Consider the following 19,778-nt stretch of genomic DNA (forward strand, 5'->3'; position numbering starts at 1 on the left):
TGATAAATAAGCAAAGATAAGTGATTCGTGGAGATAAAACTACCATGTCCCGATGTTGGGAGGGTTAACTGCGTAAGAGAGAGGGGCTGGGGCAAGGGTTATTAGTATTAGTTAGTATTGCTAGCAATGATGTGTGTGCTATAAACATTGTAAGTAATCGTAATGATGACAATACAGTGGGTTTGGTGGACAAGCCCCTTCAAAGGAGTTGGTTTAAGGGGACACAACAGAAAGTGTTCTTGTGGACAAAAGGCCAGTAACTGTATTAGATGAGGCTCTCTAGGCCCTTCTGTAGCTTCTGTAGTCACTGATCCACCCGGCAGAGAAGGGGGGTGGGCAAGGGGGAAGGCATGGGTAAGTGGTAATGGGGATGGCATAGAGGGCTGTCCCCATAAAAAGGACCATCAGATTCCCTGCCCTATCTCCCCATCAAGATGCCTGCCCGACTCCCTGTGCAAGCCTCTCCTTCTATTTTCCTTTAATGTCTTTCAAATATAAGCTTTATAGATAAGAAAGTCCAATAAAAATCAGTTGAGATGAAGGCTTATGGAATTTGCGCTCCAAGGAACAATAGACTCTGGACCAATAAAGTCCTCACTCACATCAAAGTGTGCAATTTCGAGGGATCTGATATTTACTTAGCAACCACTCTGTGCCAGGTGCTCTGCCTGGCGCTTTACTTAGATCACCTAACTGAATCCTCAGAGCAACTCTAAAGGGTAGGAATCATGTCCATTTCATAGATGAGGAAACTGAGGCTCAGGCAGGGTAAGTATGTGAGTCAACCTGTTTCACCATAGTCCAGACCCCATCCTCTCCATGAGGCAGTCTCTATGGAGCCTGCAGGCGCTCTGGGATTTGCACTTCTGGTCTGAGCACCAGAGGGAAGCATGGGTTCTATGGTAGAAGCTCCAGATGAGAGACCAGGCCAGGGGTCAGGTAAGCCATGCTGAGGATTCGCCTACGATCATTGAAGGAGAACACACCTCCTTCAGAGCCAGCCCCAAAGGTTGTCCAGCTTTAGAAATAATCATGGTTTTGATTTTCAAAAATAATACATGCTTATTGGATCATTTAGAAATGCACAAAGAAAATAAAAATCACCATAATCCCACCATGTGGCCTTCTAGTTCTCTCTTCTGTGTGTGTCTGTGCAAATATGTATATATACATACATTCCAATCCAGTGTGAAGCTCACTGCATATACTATTCTGTAACTTTTTTGGCTTAAATATACATCAGGAACGTTTTTCGATGTAATTATAAGTACTTTGCTGCAGCATAACTTTTAAGGTCTGCAAAATGTTCCACATAGGATTAATGTATAATTTTTTTAAAGCCTGAATGACAAGAGGGATGGCTAGATCATTCACTGAGTGTGAGACAGTTTAGGGAGCCAGGGGTACAGCCCATGGAGACTCCAGGGGGGTGGAAGGTGCAGGCCAACATGGAATGGAAGATGGCGAGCTCCTAGTCACTGGGCATGTACCAGAAGATTCCAACTTTGTGCCCTTCACCCCGACCGCAGACACACATCCCTTACCTGTACTGGCATAGCCCACAGGTTTGGGCACAAGAAGAAAAACCACATGAGCTGGTTGGTGTCAATGGCAACCAGATTGCAGATCTGCGCGGCTGTCATTTCTCCCATGGACAGGTTGGAGGTGGACAGGTGCATAATTTTGTTGTAAATCTTGGTCTGGAAACGAGAGTGGAGTGCTTCACATCTGTCATCATCGTCACCCTAATCCCTCTCCCAGATGCCATGTGTCTACAACGTACCAGTACCTTCTCGCACATCTCCCCATGGAGCCCCAGAGCAGCTCTGTAACACTAATTGGAAAATTAGTGTTCCATTTTCACACATGAGGTAACTAAGGCTCAGAGAAGTAAAGGGCTTTGATTATAGCTCAAGCAAGTCAGAAGGGCAGCATTCAAATGAGGAATCCACGACAGCATGGCCAGCTACTTCCCCAGCAAAGCAAGACCTCACCCTTGGGGACAGGACTTAATTAGCTCTTAAATCTTAAAAGCAGATCTTCATGTCCAGCTGTATTCTTGATTTGCCAGAGGCCAGTAGAGAACACCCTTCAGAGCCATAAACATGATAGAATGGCGCAGTTGTCTGTATTAATGTGGCTGTCTTCAACTGGGGGAGGGGTATGCTCCAAAGCCAAGTCCTGTCTTAATTGAGCCTTGAAACAAAACAGGCGGTCAGCCTGGGAAGATCTTAAGTGAGACAAGACATCCAAGTGTCGACCAGCACCCCCCACCATCGGGAGTCCAGCTACCCTGAGCACTTTTTTCTGTCTCTCCAGGGAGGATGGGAGGAGCCATGGTAGTGGGGGAGCTCTGAACCTAAAAGCTCTTTGTGCACAGTAATCATGTCTCCTAGAAAGATGGCGATTTTCAGGTTGTGTGCTCTTAAACAAGGAAAAACGCATTCCTATCTTCAGTGCCCTGGGGATGCCTGCTTTTAAATGAAATTCTATTGTGCATTCGTTATAAGGTGGATTCCCAGCTCTTTTAATTCATCTTTTTTGAGACCCAGGCTTTTTTGATGGTCAGATTTGCTTAAAGCATGAATCTATTCTACGTTTTTGGGGGAGTTTATATACACCAGGGGTAAAATTTAAGGTAGTGGCAGTGACATTTTTTGACAGATCTATGTACAGCCCGGGTTATGTGAAATCAGTCTTGAAAGAATAATAATAAACCTAGTTTTAGTGAAGTAGGAACATAGAGTATTCTATCAAAGAAAGCATTTTTCAGTAAAGACCAGAAATATGCATCTTACTAATATTTGGTGTATATAAAAAATTATATATCTATTATAAGAATTTTGCTTAATAACGTTCATGTAAAAACTGTGGTTATTCTCAAACATATGAAGATAAGTATTCTCATCTATAATTTTATGTAAATTTCTGAAAAAAATGTTTGTTTTTCTAATTTGTTTCCATAATCAATGCCAGCATTTTCTTTTCGCAGCATATGAATTTAGCTCTCCTGGATTTAGACAGTTTGATAAAAACAATTACATGCTAATACATTTAAAACCCATTTTTGGCTCTTTTAATATAATTGGAAAATACTGGGGCAGAGTAAAATTTATGACATACAAAGAGAAAGACTTAATTACAAACTGTTTGACTATAAAACTCACTGTCGTCTATGGTGGTATGTCCCTGTCAGTCAATGGAAGGGTCTGTGCAGAAGCTGGACAGAAAACCTTTCAGAGAGGTTTTCTGAAGTGAGGAATAACTTGGTTCCTCCTAGCTCTGAGCCCCCGTGAATCTCAGAGGGTATTAGATTTCCTGGGCTCTTGCCCCCATTCTCACATGATGACATCCCTGAAGAAATGACTCTTTTCTCAGGGAAAACCACTGGAGATGGGCAGTGTGGCCATGTACAGCTGCACAAGCTGTGCACTACACAATTCGCCATTCACAAGGACTATATTAGGATAACCAGAGTTTGGACCCAGCCCAGCCCATCCCTTCTCCTCTCAGTCCCTTTTCTGTAAAGCCTCTGATCCTGGTTCCCAAAGGATCGGCTGGTGTTAATAATTCTGAGGAATATTTCTTTCCTGAAGTATGAGGTGTCTTTGGGTTTAGTCACAACTTCTGAGTGTCCTATTGACTTCATGAGATTTTCTGGGTATGGCAGAATCAACTAGTTGTCCCCCAGGATCCATTCTCTCCTTTTCCCAAGAAGATTTTCTAGCAGGACATACATGGCTGTCAAGAATAAAGACCACACTTTCTAGCTTCTCTAGCTGTGGCCCTGTGGCCAATTTCTCATCAGTGGGTTGGGAGAGAATATGCACAATGTCTCTGTTATGATTTTAAAAGAAGGAAGCGTTTCCTCCTGTTGCCCCACCTTTCTTCTCTTGCTAGTTTAAGTACAGGCCCAATAGTGATAACACCAATAGTCACCTTCAGCCATAAGACAAAAGTCACGTGAAAGAAACATTCCAGAATGAGCCAAGGTCTCTAATGAACATGTTGCTGCCACACCAGCCCTGACTCAGTGTGAGAAACCTTTCATGCTATTTAAACCACTGTCACACTGGGTGTCCTCATCCCAACAGCAGAACCAAAATTCTAAAGAAAACACTAGAGCTTAGACAACTCTTATCACCGCCTTGCTTAAAAGTGCCCTGAGTTCCTCCTGATTTTGATCATCCTCTCAACCCAGTCTGAGAAGGAAGCCACAGGGAGCATGAGCAAGGACCTAGACCCAAGGGACTTACCGGGCCAGAAAAATCTCTCTGGTTAGGACCCAAGATTTAAGAGCTCAAATCAATATTCAAGGCTATCTAGTTCTAGTATGTCAACCTTGTTTCTTATTTATTTATTTGCAACCAAAGAAGACGGGTGACAGTCCCCTGGAACAGAATCTGGAGGACTCTGAGTCTGCATGTGCTTTCAGCAGTAAAGAGTGAGATGACCCCTCAGGGATGTCTGTCTCACTCAAGGCCAAGCCGGTGACACTGCAGACCCAGTACCAGGCAGAACCAGCACTGGACCTCCTACACTTGCTGAGTCCAGCCCAAGGCACTTTCCACTCTCCCATGCAGCTTTGTCAACAGTTATTGTTTCGAAGCACTGCTGAAGGGCAACAACAAAAAATTAACTCACCGCAGAATCATTCTCGAGTGCCTGAGAGGATGAATAATGTGGCTTTTACTGCGAAGTGAAAGCATCATTAGCCAAGTACCTGTATTGCTCCTCTCAAGTTAATTCCAGTTTCAATGGCGACATAGTAGGATGCTTGCAGAAATGTCCTTTGGAGTAGGAGGGCGAGGAACAGAAGCACGGCTAGGACGTAGGCATTAGCAAGGAACTCTTGGGATGAGACAAAGTAAACCCCGAGAAATTGTATCTGTTGGAAAGAGAATTTGGAGATGGCTGTCACCGTCAGAAAAATGGTCGCCGTTAATACCCGCTACTGTGTCACGGTGGCCATTACTGCAGGACCCTCCATGCTTGCAAAGCGTGTGCAGCTGTGAATAAGGGCAAAATCAGACTGATAAATCCAGCTAAACATCCTTCTAGCCACAGGGAGGGTTGCCTACATCCTCTTCATCATCCTACTTAGCGGAACAGAGTGTGGCCCAGTTCTATCCTCGTGCCCATAAATATGACTTTCAGCTGTGTGGCTACCAGGCCCAGAGCAGCTCACTCTGAATGGAATGAGAATAAACAGAGTGACTCACAGAACAGCCAAAACCAGGACTGCTCAAACAAATCCCACAATGTGTGCTCTCTGTTACAGAAAAATCCAGAATGAGCTGAGGTCTTGTCCTACAGCCAGCTCTGTAGAAATTTCTGGAGAGAAAAGGCCAGTGGGGAAAATTTAGTGCTCCCAGGTGAGGTGGAAACTCATCACCTATGAGGGATTGAGATTTCAGAAGCCCCCTCAGCCTTCTGGGCTCCCAGGACCTCCTTTTAAATTGTCCTCTTGCTACACCTCCAACAAGATCTCAGATGATAAGCACTGGGAAGAAACCCAAACGTTTTGACTCTGTTGCTAAAGATACCAGAAAACAACAGCATGTCTGTTTCCAAATTCAGCATCAACAGCTCCCAGGAAAACTTTGATCCTGATTAAGTCCTTTGCTCCCCAGCAGAACCACATGCATGTTTCCATGAAGACAGCACTCTCCCCTTCCTAAGACTCTGCCCTGAACTCTGAAAGCTATTTGCGGGGTGTGGGAGCTGCTGCAGGGTGAAGGGTGGTGGGAACAAAGTGATGAGAAGGAGTCTGAGGGCACGTCTCTGGCCAGGATCAGGCCCAAGGGGTCAGAAGGCCAAGAGGAGTCTTTCATAGAGTCAGAAATTCCTGGATCGTGGACACAGGGCTTTTGGATGGTAGTAAAGACCTTGCTTCTCGGTTCAACTGGGCCTGCTCAACCAGCACTCACTGCTTCCTGGAACTTACAAATACCTCTCCGTGGCTCTGTGAGACAGGAGACTTTTCCTTTTGGGGACAGCAGGAAGCAGACACAGAGGGACCATTAAAGCCTCCTAGAGGAAGGCCCACCAAGGCCTGAAGTCCCCGACTCTGGCTCATTTGCCAAAGTACCAGAGGAAAGGCAGAGGGAGAAGGGAGGAGGAGATGGTGTGCGTGTGGGGGGGTGGGTGGGGGAGGGGTGGATTGGAAGCAGCCAAATGGACCTTAAAATTGGGCTGCAGGGGTTGAGACCTGACCTTACAGGGAAGCAAGGGACAGGACACAGTATTTCTCAGGTGCAGAACTCCATCCTTACAATACACCAATAAGAATACCATTATGCGCCTAATTTTATGTACAAGGAAATGGAATTTCAGCATGATGACGTGGCTGGCTTGAGGTCACATGCTGATAAGGCAGAACACATGAACATGAACACGAACCTATGTGATGCCAAAAACATCCCTAGATTCACTACCTAAGCCTCACCTGGCCTCTTGACCTCGAGTTTCCTGTTGTCAGCTATAAGATCGTAGGGGACAGACCCATGGCCACGTGGCTGGTTCTGGGTCAAAGAGGAAGGCACATGGCCTTGGGAAGACCTCGTCCTATTTAACACACTTTGGCAGTCTTCGGTTCTACCATCTTCCATAGACACCCAGCTCTGGAGAATAGAGTCCACCGTGTTAAAGCAACAGAGTCCCTCCTGGGAGCTTGCCCTGAAGGAAACCATTTAGCGTCAGGAAATGAAGGTGTTCTATATCTGGGGTACAGCAGGGGGAGAGGTGAGAAGTCAATGCCACGCACACCCATAGGGCATGGCTGAGTATTTTCTGATGCTCATGGGAACAGCGACCGCCACAAGGCAGCATGGAATGCCACGCATGTGCTGTCTCACCATGATCAGAAAACACACGGGCTGGAGAATGGGGACTCAAAAAGTCACCTGAAGACAGACGTTGATTAGAGTATGGAGGTATTTGTTAAATACACTCATTATTTGTATATTTTTAGCAAAGTAACTAATTCCTTTTTTGCAGCTTTAAAGGAAAAGCCTTGACCCCTTCCCCCGACAACACACATACCATTGGGTCAGAAATTGTATTTCTTTGGATCAACTTCTTGTGGCCTCTTAAGATGAAAATCTCCCTGCAGGTCTAAGTTATTAAGATGTTATTAGACCTCTCTTCAAAGAGACAGCTTAAAGGAGATGGAGCCCAGAATAGCTAAGTTTTTATTAAGAAGTGGGCACCAGGGGTGCCTGGTGGCTCCAATGGTTAAGCCTCTGCCTTTGGCTCAGGTCATGATCCCAGGGTCCTGGGATCGAGCCCCCACATGAGGCTCCTTGCATGATGGGAAGCCTGCTTTCCCTCTCCCACTCCCCCTCTTATGTTCCTGATCTCGCTGTCTCTCTGTCAAATAAAAAAATAAAATCTTTAAAAAAAAAAGAAAAAAAGAAAAAAAGTGGGTACTAGACTAGCCAAAGAGACCCGGGTTCTTGCCCAAGGAAGGCAGGCTCTGGGAAGCTTTAAATGGGTGTGAAGGCACGGACATTGCCCAACACCTTGAAGGCTGGAGAGAAAAGGCCGAGGACCTACAATTAGACATCTGGTGGGAGTTAAATGCTTCAGAAGATCAGCCCCAGTCTCACACTTTCACAAGCTCTCAGGGAAGAAACTGTGTTTGTTTCCGGGGGTTTCCCAAGTAGTGCTTGATACATACGTTAATCAATGCCTATGATCTTCCTCTCTCATCTACTTTCTCTATAAGTTATACAATTCCCCATTTCGTAGTTAAGCTGATTCATTTGCACAGGTAGGATTAGAACCTAGGACTCATGATGCTACTGTTCTGACTCCCACTGTCCTTGCCTGGCCAGAGGTATGACTGGAAATGGCCCCTTTCCTTGTTCTCTAGAGCTTAGTGGACAGGGATCATGTGGGCTTTTGCTTCTTACTTGGGCAGGAGTCAGAAGGTTAATGACACATTGGTCCCCGCCCTGGAAGGCCCTGGGAAAAAAACAATGACAACCGTCTTTGACCATTCATGGACCAACATACCCACCCTTCCATTCACAACCATTTAACAAGGCGGTTTCGAGCCTGGACTTAGAGGTTAACCATATCTGAGTTTGAGTCCTGACTCATTCTATATTAGCCATGTGTCCTTATGTAAGTACCTCAATCTCCCTGAGCCTCAGTTTCCTCACTGGAAAATGAGGCCCCCCCACCAGGAGCAGTTTTGAGGGGCCTAGGCCTCTTGGGGACCCCTCCTGGTTACCTGCTTCCTTCCCTTCAGGCACCCAGGCCTCCCTTCCTCTCCTTAGCTGGCTCAGGGGCTTCCACGAGAATCTGGGAGGTTCTTTGGGGCCTTGCCCAGGGACCTAGGACTTGGGCTAGCCCAAGCTTCAGGCTGCTCCCTCGTAGGCCCTGACTCCACCAAGTTGTCCTACTCAGGGCCCCCAACCTGACTGCCTATTGTGCCTATTGTGAGAATTCGGTGTAACAATGGAGATAAAAATATCTAGTAAGCACACACACACAGTAGGTGATAACTTCTGTATGATTCCCTGAAGAATTATGTCTCCTGTGCCCCCTACGTGTCAGGCATGGAACCGGGTTCTGGGCACGAGGAGGTCCGGTAATGCGGTTCCTGTCTTAGGGGATTCAGGTCAAGTTGGGAAAGAGACAAGGGGTGTTCGATGGTGCAAGCCCAGGGTGTTATGAGAGCACAAAGGAGGGGCATCTAATCCAACCAGAAGAAGTCTTCCTTGGAGAAGGTGATGTCTAAAGTGAGTCCCGGGGGCTGAGACGGGCTAGTGGGATACGGGAGGGAGGCATGCCAGGCCAGAGCAGCTGTGTGGGACTGTCATGAAGAGACCAACCCACACACCGACATCACGAAGTCACAGAAAAGCATATTAATTCACAGAGTCACCCACAGTGATAGCTACAAATACGTGTATCCAAATGAAGACACAGACACACACGGAAAAAGATACCGAGAGACACAGGACAAATAGAAGGACATATATACCGAATTACAAATAGTTCCTGGGAGAACTCATTCAGAACGAACACTTATACACTCACGAACCCACACACGTTTCCCCTCTGAAGTTAGGTTTTTGGAAGCTTTGGCACTCAGACCAAACCCGTACTGCTCTTTCTCTGCCCAGCTGACAGCCTTGAGCAGGGTTTGGCCGTTCTTTAGGAACCCAGCTCCCTGGCCCTGCAGTCAGATCACTGACAGCCCTGGCAAGTGACAGATTGTGGGTAGGGGTTAGGCGGGAGAGGGGGCCGGAGAGACAGAGGTCGTGGGCTGCTCCCAGCCTGGGCCCCAGCTTTCCCTGGAGAGTGGCAGAGGGGACAGGAGCGTGGAATTAAAGAAGAAATAATGTTTGTCCTTGCGGATGCCAAGGGCAGTGTGATTCTTGCCAACTGTGAGTGTCCTGGAAAGGGAAGAGAGGACAGGACGGCTACTGACAATGAAGTAAACAACGGTGCCCCACTGTGCAGCCTGCCACAGCACCGAAGGAGGCTGAGCCAAAAGAAGGGCCTTCTCACAGAAAGGGTTGTGCATGGAGAGCTTTCTTGTAGTTCATAAACACCAGAACGGCACCTGTCTCTTTGGGTGGGAGCTGCTGGGAGGCAGGGGGATGAACCAGATGACCTCAGTAAATGACTCCTTTCCCCATTTTCTGGAGCCAGAAGCCTAAATGAGAATTAAGCCATATGGCAGGCAACCACACGACTGAGGATTCTCTGTTGCTGACACTGGAGACTTATATTTATTTTCATCTCTCATTTCGATGTCTGTAATTTGCTGATTGCATTTGGGCTGCAGGAAACAAATATTAGATCTGATAAGGCCTGCTGCCTCCGAGGTAAGGGCCATCTATCTCGGGGATTTATGGACTGACAAAGGACCTGGACAAGAGCATTCCATTGAGAGGGCAATAAATCCCAGGGTTGGTATATAAATAAAGAAGAAAAAAAAAAGAGAGACGTTCAGATGAACCACAATTCGAAGTGTTGTTCTCCCGGCCTCTGTGGCGTATTGTGCCTCAGAGTTCTCTCTAGGAGAACCCCACCAGCGTTTTGGGAACCATAGAAAGAAGACAATGACATGAACAAGCTGAGAAGGGCTCTGACTAGTGTTGCTTCCTTCCTCAGAGTAACAGTGGGGTCTTGCTGCTGTGGGACTGTCCATGTAGAACATTCTGGAGTCCTTTACAGTCAGACTAGAACTGAAGGTGACATCTCTTGTAGACAAGAGAACTTGCCCTTTCCTATCTCTTTTTGGTCCAAGTACAGTTCAGAGGCTCGAAAGCTAGAAAGGCCTCAAAAGCCACCAAGGTCTAAATAAGCAAGAAGAATCCTCATGTTCCTGTTGAACTAGAAGTCTGCCCGTCTGAGCCTGGCTAACTCTTACTCCTATGTGAAGACCCCATGCCAGTACTTGGCCCTTTATGAAGCTGTCCATGACCATTGGCTGAGTTAGTCACTCCCTCTTCCCACAGTTCCCTATATATACCCCCTAACAGCAGTGTTGAACACAAAGTCGAAAAATCTTTTATTTAGATTTCTCTCCTCCATTGGATTTCACAATCCTTGGAGCCAGAAGTGATGGCTTGATAATAGTAAGTCAATTTAGCACGACAGTTCTAAGCGCCCACACTCTGGAGTGGAAGAGACTTGGATTCAGATCCCGAGTCTGTCACACAACAGCTAAAAAACCCTAGGGAAAGTTACTGAACCTCTCTGTGCCTCAAGTCCCTCATCTGTAAAATGGGGATAAAATACCTACCTCATGAGTTGTATGGTATGTGAATAATATCCCAATAACTATTACCAAATAAATAAATAAATAAATAAATAAAAGGACTGACCCTAAAAGGCTGTGCTAGGCATGAAAGGAGACAGCATCTCAGTAACTCCCACAAGCAGCCAGGCATGCGTTAATGGTCAGCACGTGGCTGTTATTATAGTTAATAGGCCCATCATCGCCATGGCCTCTGGATTCCCACAGCCCAACCCAGGCCTGGCACACAGTAGGGTTCAATGGATATTTGCTGAATAAATCAGACAAACAGACTTGGTGTGCCTCATATTCCTGACCAAAAGTGCTCAGTTAATTATTCCCCTGGGAAAAATTAATATAAACCTCCTCAGGGTTAAATGCTCTCTGCGGTCCTAGAGCCAATAAGATGAATAGCAGGACGCAAGGGAGTGTCATGAATCATTACGATCCCCAATCAGCAATTCTCAGCAACATTTTTGGACTGTGTGTGGTTAAAAGTTGGTAATGATATTCCCGCTGGGAAAATAAAACTCCGAGTCTTGTTAGAGGTGAGTTTTCCATTTTGTGACCAGCTAAATCTAAGTGGCGGCAAAAAAACAGATGAAGGAATTAAGTCCCCAGCCCCCAACCCCAGAGTGCAGGCTATGGCCCCAAGAAGGGAAGAGAAACCCCCAGAAAGGTTACTGCCTCTTTGGTCCAACAGATTTCAGTCTGGAGCATCTTAAAGCAGCAAAGGCCATTAGGGATTATCTAGTCCAATGAGTCAAGTGATTTTAAGCCATGGAATCCTTTTGTCAAAGAATTTTTAATGGAAGAGTCCAATATATTCATAAAACTGGGGCAGCTTTGAGTGAAATCTGAAACTGGGGGAAGAAACCCACGGAGGGTCCCCTTGCCCCTCACCCCTGACAGCAGCCTCCAAGAAGCCCCTGTGGGACCTTGGATGCCAGAATATGCAGAACTGCATAAGACAGATCGTGAGAAGTTGTCTGAGTCCATAAGGATGATGTAAACGAAAGACAACATATCCAGCAAATCCGAGAAGCCCTAGGTGCTGGTAAACGAATGCACGTCCTACAACTTTCTGAACGACTAATGCCTGGGAGAGAAGTCATGGCAGTGATGGCATGGTGAGGAGAGCAGGGAGCCATAAGTCTTGCTGGGGCACCAGCTTGCCTCCTGGCATTTCTGTTAACAGGATGCAGAGCATCTTCTAGAAGGAGATATCGCCAAGGGATTTGTGCGAGTGTGGGGACCTGACTCAGGGCAGCCGGTTGACCTCTTGCCCATTCTCGTGTACAAGGGAAAAATCTCCCCAAGGGTGCTCTGCTCTCCCCTTGGGGTGGCCTACCTTGGGCTGGGAGACGCTGTTCTCCTTCCCAAGGTGGTCCACGATCCCGAAGATGCACAGTGGCCCGGCGAATCCCAGAAGGTCGGCCAAGATGCGAAAAGTGCTGCTCAGGACCAGGCGTCTCCCAAAGGCTTGGCAGAGCGCCTGCCAGATGGCTCGGGCCCCCTGCGTGCTCTGCGAGTCCTTCTGCTGCCCAGAGAGAACCCATGGCCAGGTCAGAGCGGCCAAGGGCCCGTTCACCGCCGGGCCCAGCCTCCCAGGAAGTCCCTGGCTCCTGCTGCCTGGAGAAACCCAGTGACCACACTTGTTGCAAACAGGTGAACCCGAGGAAATCACTGAGTCACCAAGTGCACAGTTAGGTAGGCCGTATCAACATGAGCATGGTCCAGATGGGGAAACTGAGGCCAGGTTCACCATCAAGGTCACACAGCTGGTCAGGATGATGTGATGAGCACAGCACTGCAATGAAGAAGTGGCACGTGGCCCGCTTATTCATCACCACCTGTGACTGCGTCTGCCTCATGTCTCCCCACCGTGCTAGTGCAGAGGCAGTGAAGGAACATGGGCCTGGGCATTAGGAGACTGGCTCCGCCACCTATCAGCTGTTGCCCAGCTCTGGGCAGGTCACGGCCTTTCTTGGGGCCTCCATTTCCATGGCAGTGAGTTAGGGAGACCCCGGCCTTGTTCAGCTTCTAGAACTCTTGGAAGTATTGGGCCACTAAATCCCACCCTTTAAAATGGTTGAAAATTCCCACCTTTCTAGTCACTGAGCTCTAGAAGGAAGAACATAGGATATGAGGGAATTCAGTGGGGTCACTTCCCTTCTTGAGGCCTCAGTTTCCCCATCTGGACAATAAGGGTGTTTGTTCAGATGACCTAAACTGTAAGGGCTGTTTCAGCTGTGACTGTCCTATGAATCTTCTGGACTTGTCCTGATTCACTGTGTGACTTAGGGCAAGCCTCTTCCCCTCAGTGGGCCCTACTGGGGGTTTGACCTGATGTCTTCTGAGGTCTCCATCAGTATGTCCCCATCTCTAACCTGGAGGGAGGGGAATGGATGGTGTGGCAGGGTCCCCACTGACCGCTTGGGTGTCGAAGGCCTCACAGAGCCGCCGGTAGTTGGTGAGGGCCCTCATGGCAATGGGCAGCTTCCCAATGGCTCGGAGATCAATGGGCTTCTTATGAGCAGTCTTGATAAAAGCATTCATCCACCAGTAGGTGCCTTTGGACAGCAGGTTCACGAAGGGCTGCAGGAAGCGTACCCCCAAGTCCTGTAGGTCCTCAGGGGGCTTCACCTCCCTTGGTGACTTGAAGAAGATATATCTCTGTGGGGCACATGGGTCACCGGGGACAGGTAAATGCAACTTCTCACCCCTCTCCACTTTGCCCCAGAAAAGACCTGGGGTTGTGACATACCATCCTTGACCCTGACATCTAACATATGGAGCCATCTCTTGCTTATTTGCAGGAGAAGGATCACTCCACACCTGTTGTAACTCTTCCTTGAGTTCTACCCTGAATCCCCTTGATTTGGGTTGGGTTGAGTTGAAGTTGGATTGGGGAAGAGCAGAAATCTCCAGATACCATCCCATGGATCCCAGATCTGAGGACATGAACATGTTTCATGCTGGGTTTGCAGAACATGCAGTCATGCAAACCTTGGCTCAAATCCTGCCTCCTCCACTTACTAGCCAGGTGTCTTTGGACAAATTCTCATTTAAAATGTTTCTTTGTCTAAAAAGTGGGTGGTAGTTGCATCCCTGGGGAGCTGTGAGGGTCAGATGAGGCAGGGAATGTAGTTAGTTGGCCTTTGTGCCCTGTACATCACCAACTAAAGCAGGGGCGTCAGAGAAATGCAAATTCAAGTAGTACTTCATACTCATCACCCAAATGGGGCTGGCCCATTGCTCACTGGAGGCAGGGAGAGGGTTTTCTTATTCATTGCTGGTAGATTATAGTCTTTCTGGAAGGCGATCTGCAACACTGATTGAAATTTAAAACACACAGTTCACTTGAACTAGCAACTCCACTCCTTGGAATCTCTCCCACAAAAATAAAAGCACTGATACACAAAGATATAAATCTGTTTAATACACCATAATTTGTGAAGGCAGAAACTTGGCAGTGAACTGAAGGCCCATCAATTGGGTAATGGCTGAAGAAATTATTGCTCATCTACATGACGGAATATTATGCAGCCATTAAGAAAACTAAATTAGCCGTACCAGACTTGAAGGGAGTCCTAAGAGATATCTGCTGGGTGAGAAAAACAAGATGTAGAAACTGTGTACAATATGATCCGACTGTTATAAAATTAATACTGAGAGGAGAAACCTTTACTCTTACATGTGTTGAGAAAAAAGAACCTTAAATAGATACAAACATATGGTATTCTATTAATAAAACCAAGAGTGGAAGGGTACATATGAGGTTGCTAATCGGGGTTACCTGGGGAGGGAAATGCCTGGGGAGTGTAGAATAGGGATGGGGAGAGACGGAAAGGGGGTAAACAAAAATGATAATGAAACAAGACAAAACACACGTAAGCAGCCACATTCAGTCATTCAGGTATATGAGTAACTATATGAACACATTAAAATAACTCCCCTCCCCCAAGACAATAACAACAACAATAAGAGCAGAGCTCAGAAAGGCCAGCACTCAAAGCCCTTTTCCCTCTCTATGGGATTAAACCTAGAATCTTTCAACCTTGCCTAACACTTCCTGTCATTTCCATTAGCTCTGGGAGCTTGGGGTAGAGGGCAGCTAGACCAGAAGGAATATTCCTCTTGAACCTCTCCCACGGGTCTCAACTCCCGTTTGGGGCCTGCTAAAAGAGGCTGGCTCCTTCTATGGCTCAGCTAAGAAGCAGGGTGGGGGCCCCACACCCAGGGACAGGACACTGATCGGAAGTACCACCCTGGCCCCCGTGTATGCTGAGGTGGGTGTTGGGGTGGCCCCGCAGTGGCCCACTTACCCTCACCCTGATGACATTGACCTCCACCAGGAGCAGCATCCCATAGAGGACCACCAGCAGCCCAGTGAGGCAGAACCGCAGCTGTGAGAAGCTGATGGAGTGGTCATAGAACTTGACAAACTTGATGGTCTTGGTGATGAAGGCCAAGGTCCAGTAGATCAGCAGGGCTGCGGGCAAGAGCACATGCATTAAACTGTTCAAGATGGGTATGCTCAAAATGTTAACAATCTGGTAAGTCAAGCTGTTTTGTAAGTCTGCCAAATTTCTCTTCACAGTGATTAATACATTATTTTCTTGGTTTACTAAGTTGTGGGTGCTGTGCCACGTGAGCACTTAAAGTACTATCTCACTTATTCCTCACAACCACCTCATGAGGGGAGAGCTGCCAACTCCCCGACTGGACAGACAAAGAAAGCCAGGCTCAGGGACCTGCCCAGACAAGTGGTAGAACCAGGCTGGGCTGCCCCGGTGCCCATGGCCGGTGGCTCCATCCTGTAATGGTTTGCTTGTGGGATTTCTAAGGTGGAACGATCTTAAAGGTTCTTCAATCTGCTCTTTCATTTTATAGATGAGACAACTGGGACCCCAAAGAGGGTGTGACCTGCCCAAGCTCCCTGCAAGCTTGAGTGTGCCCAGGCCAGAGCCCACAACAGCATGACGATGCTCCTCACGGAGCCCAAGGGGCTGGGGGTACAAACAAGTCAGTCACAGTTCTGTGTGCATAGTGTGTCTAGTGGTTAGAGCTGGGCCCTGCAGCCAGATATACCCGGGCTCAGATCCTGTACTTCAACAGCTGTGTGACTGCGCATACGTCCTTTAACCCAACCTGGCCTCAGTCTCTTCACCCATAAAATGGGGATAATAATAGTACTCCCTCAAAAGTTGTTATGAGGAATGTATGGAAAGCATTTGGCACACAGTGGGTGCTCTTTGGACATCAGCTGTTAATACTGTTATTGTCTCCAGATTTCACACCTGGGACCATAAACGTCAGAAACTAATCTCCAAATTCTCACCACCACCACCTGCTAAACCACCGCTCGTTGGCAACAGGAGAAAGCAGCGATAACTAGCTCCCCTTTAGGAGACACGATAGTGTGGGCAGCTCTTTCCCCCTCGCTCCCTAGAGCTATACGCAGACGAGGTCAGCCTGAATGCCCTAGAGCTCCTCTCTAGTGGGACCACAGAGGAGACCCTTTTACCCTGCCCTCCATCCATAGGTGGGCCCGGTACATGAATGCACGGCGTCTCTTGGAGACCAAAGCTGGGGTCTGCCCCAGCCTAGGTCTGGGTTAAGAACTACGCCAAGTTGTGCACTTGCCCAGGGAGGGACGAATGCACTCTGTCTCGGGTCCCTGGGTGAGAGCATTAGGAGAGAGGGCAGAAGCATCTGTTTTCTGTGCGCTGCCCACCTCTGGCCCAGGACTGGGACAACATTCCCCTCAGCTTGGTGTGGTCCCCAGGTCACAAGGATCCCACAGCTGGAGGCCATCATGCTACCTTCACACCTACACTCAAGTGTCAGAACCCCAGGGTCAGAACCTCTTTAGTCTTCATGAGGGTCACTTACGGGGCCTCAGACCTGAAAATATGCCCCACATGGATCCTAACAGGTGTGGTTTGATTTCCTGTTCATAACAACTCTGTGGCATAGGCAGGGAGTTATTATTCCTCTCCAGGTAGAGAAAATGAGATGCACAGAGGCTAGGTGTCATGTCCAAGGTCACACAGGAAATTAGTGGTGGATGGACTAAGCCCCAGGGTTATTTCCTCAGTGTCAGACATAGCAGCCCTCAGCCAAAGCTTAGTGCTTGACTGAGAGCACCAAGAGACTGAGAGAAAAGCAGAAAAGGACAGCAGTATGACATAGGGGTTGCTGGCAAGGTTCAGGCTCTGAATTCCCCTTACCTCTGTGTCTTCCCTCCCCTTCTCCACATCCCACCTATTACCAAGTTCTGTCTCCTTTACTTCCTAAACACCTGGGCCAGCTGGGTCACCATCCTATCACCTGGGGACTGCCATCTTGTCTCTCCTTGAATTCCCCACTTTCCCTCTTGTCTGCCTCCAGTCTAGCTTCTGGAGAAATAAATCTGATCAAATATGAACTCATGCACTCATGTCCCTAACAGCAGTATTCACAATAGCCAAAAGGTGGAAGAGACCCAAGTTTTCTTCCAGATTTCCTAATAGGCTTCTCCTGCCTCAGGGCCTTTGCTCATGCTGTTCCTTCTGACTGCAACATTCTCTTCTCCCTTCTCCCAGTTTGTCCCCCACTATCCTTCAGTTCCCAGCTCAAATGTGACTTTTTCACAGAACATTTCCTTGATCTTATCTGGGACCTCAGGATCAAGGTTATTTTGTGGGACAATGTAAGCCACATCAGGGTACACCTTTCTGCGTGACTCCAGAACTGTGACAGACAGAAGTCTTCTCGGTGCCTTAATCCCTGCAGCTCATAGGGTTCATCATCTCTGCTTTGACCTGTTCTAGAATTTCTGGCTCTGCAGAGCACAGCTCTGACAAAGGGGTATGGAGGAAGTTAGTCCTTATTCTTTGGAGAAAGAATGGTCCATCTATGGGGGTAATTTGTGCTTTAAAGAAAGAACATTACGTACTTTCCAGAGAATGAGAAAATGAACTTGCCAGATGCCCAGACAGGATGTTTCTAGGGGCACTGGTCAGTCAGGCCCTGGGGTGAATAAGAGGTTCTCTACAGAGGAGGAGCTGCCTCAGAAGCTTCAGGAGAGGGAGGCTCTCTGATGTCTCTGTACCTATCATCTCTCTCTCTCTGACTTGCTGCTCCCTAGTTCCCCAGCCACACTTTGATAGTGTCACCCAAGCAGGGGGATCCCCAGATGATCCTGGTGGAACCCAGCTCCCACCTTACCGGGGAAGGCAGAGCTGCAAATAATTAGTTGGGGGAAATACCCTCCACCTGCCCATGCCACCGTGCTGTGTCTGGCCGAGCACAGAGTGTTCCAGACTCCAGACGTCAATTAGATGTTATGACTCCTAAAAATCATAGCCTGACCTAATGATACACAGTCTGACCACAGGCTACAGTCAGATGTACAGCCCTGACCTTAGACATGCAGACAGAGTCAAACATAGAGGCAGACCTCCAAATTTATACCTTTGGCCCAAGCAGTCTGAAGACCCTTAGACACACAGTCTCAGAAGCGGTTAAGAGCCTGCCTGAGCCCTGGGATCGAAACCTGTCTCTGCCCCTTGACTGGTTGGGCAGACTAGTGTAAATCACTTAACCTCTGGATCTCAACTTCCTGTTGCGTAACTGGGACGTAATAGTGGTGTTGACCTCATAGTGTTGTTGTAAGGATTAAATGAGTTAAGAGACGTAAAATGCTTAGGAGCACACCTGACACATAGCAAGTGTTAGATGAGTGTTGGCTGTTGCTACTTATCACCTCTCTAAGCTCAGTGTCCACATCTGTAGAATGGGGATAGCAACGATACCAAGATGGAGATTGTGGAGACCAAGGGAGATAAGGCCTTTGAGGAGCTTAGCACCAAGCCTGGCACACAGTACATGCTCAGTAAATATCAACATTCATTGCTATTGTTTCTGCCCAGGATCCCAGCTACATGATGTCAGGTCTAATCAGGCACTCCTTCTTGAATCTAAGTGTTCACGAACTGCAGGCTCCAGTCCTGGGGTCTTTCTCTTGTCTCTCCAGGTGACCTCAGTCAGGCTCAAGCTTTAGATGCCACCTATAAACCCCTGACCCCTGAATGTATATCTCCAGTCCTAACCTCTTCCGAATGCCTGACTCATTTCTCTAACTGCCCACTTGATGCTTGAGTTGGTTGTCTCAAACTCAACATGTCCCAACCTGCCCCCACCCTTGCCAGTTCCCCAAACCCCAACCTGTGTTCCCTTGTCATGTCCATTATAAATACCATCAACTACCCAGGTACTCAGACCCAAAGCCTAAGAGTCTTCCCTGTTCCTCTCCTGGTCCCTGACTTCATCTCCTACCATCATCCCTCCCCTTCCTTGGCTTGGCCCACACTGGCCTATTTGCCAAATTTGTCCCTACCAGAAGGCCTTTCTTTGCACTTGCAGTTCCCAAGCATGGAAAATTCTTCCCTGAAATACATGCATGCTCACTTTTACCAGAGATCTTTCCTGACCACCCTCGATAGACCGCAGCATTGCCATCACTCTCAAACCCTTGCCGGGCTTAATTTTCTTCATGACATCTTTCCTACCTATTTGTTTATTCACTATCTCAGCTTGCCGGTCTCCTCCCACCAGGAGGCAGGGAATTGATCTTCTCCATTTCTGAACCCCTAGCTATCTAACGCCTGACACATAGTAAGTGCTCAGTAAACAATACCTGGAGGAAGGAATAGGGTAACTATCCCTCTCCCACCCCTCCTGCTCCCCTACCTATCAGCAGCTTGGGGAAGTTGGAGGTCTCGATGTTGTGATAGTAGACCACGGACGTGACAGCGGCCATGAACGCCATCCCAGCTGGCATGTATAGGTGGAGATGGCGGGATTCGGTCACCCTGAGATGGGGGGAGAGAGAGAGAGAGAGAGATTGGAGATAAATGTGCCAAGTGCCCCAGTAGAGAAGCCCAGCCCTGCGCTTTGGGCTCAGCATACAGTAGGCTCATATGCACGGCTCTGCTCCTTAAATTGGCAGCTCTGCCCAGCCCAAACA

At 47.9% G+C, this 19,778-nt stretch overlaps 1 protein-coding gene across 8 annotated transcripts in view; it reads right to left on the reverse strand.

Annotated features, from left to right (window-relative positions):
• The window catches only part of ABCC8 (ATP binding cassette subfamily C member 8), a 73,589-nt gene that overhangs the window by 47,789 nt on the left and 6,022 nt on the right, over positions 1–19,778 (reverse strand). For 4 of the 8 annotated variants that reach the window (XM_032358183.1, XM_032358188.1, XM_032358184.1 and 1 more), the window contains exons 3-8: positions 19,502–19,623; positions 15,091–15,257; positions 13,196–13,438; positions 12,114–12,302; positions 4,724–4,888; positions 1,545–1,700 (exon numbers count right to left, since the gene is read on the reverse strand). In XM_032358183.1, coding sequence (XP_032214074.1) covers positions 1,545–1,700; positions 4,724–4,888; positions 12,114–12,302; positions 13,196–13,438; positions 15,091–15,257; positions 19,502–19,623 — 1,042 coding nt within the window. Of the gene's footprint in view, positions 1–1,544; positions 1,701–4,723; positions 4,889–9,055; positions 9,151–12,113; positions 12,303–13,195; positions 13,439–15,090; positions 15,258–19,501; positions 19,624–19,778 lie in introns of those variants that run through there. The other 4 variants (XM_032358185.1, XM_032358190.1, XM_032358189.1 and 1 more) reach the window with 2 other exon arrangements.

Source organism: Mustela erminea, chromosome 9 (assembly GCF_009829155.1).
Source record: "Mustela erminea isolate mMusErm1 chromosome 9, mMusErm1.Pri, whole genome shotgun sequence".
Lineage (NCBI taxonomy): Eukaryota > Metazoa > Chordata > Mammalia > Carnivora > Mustelidae > Mustela > Mustela erminea.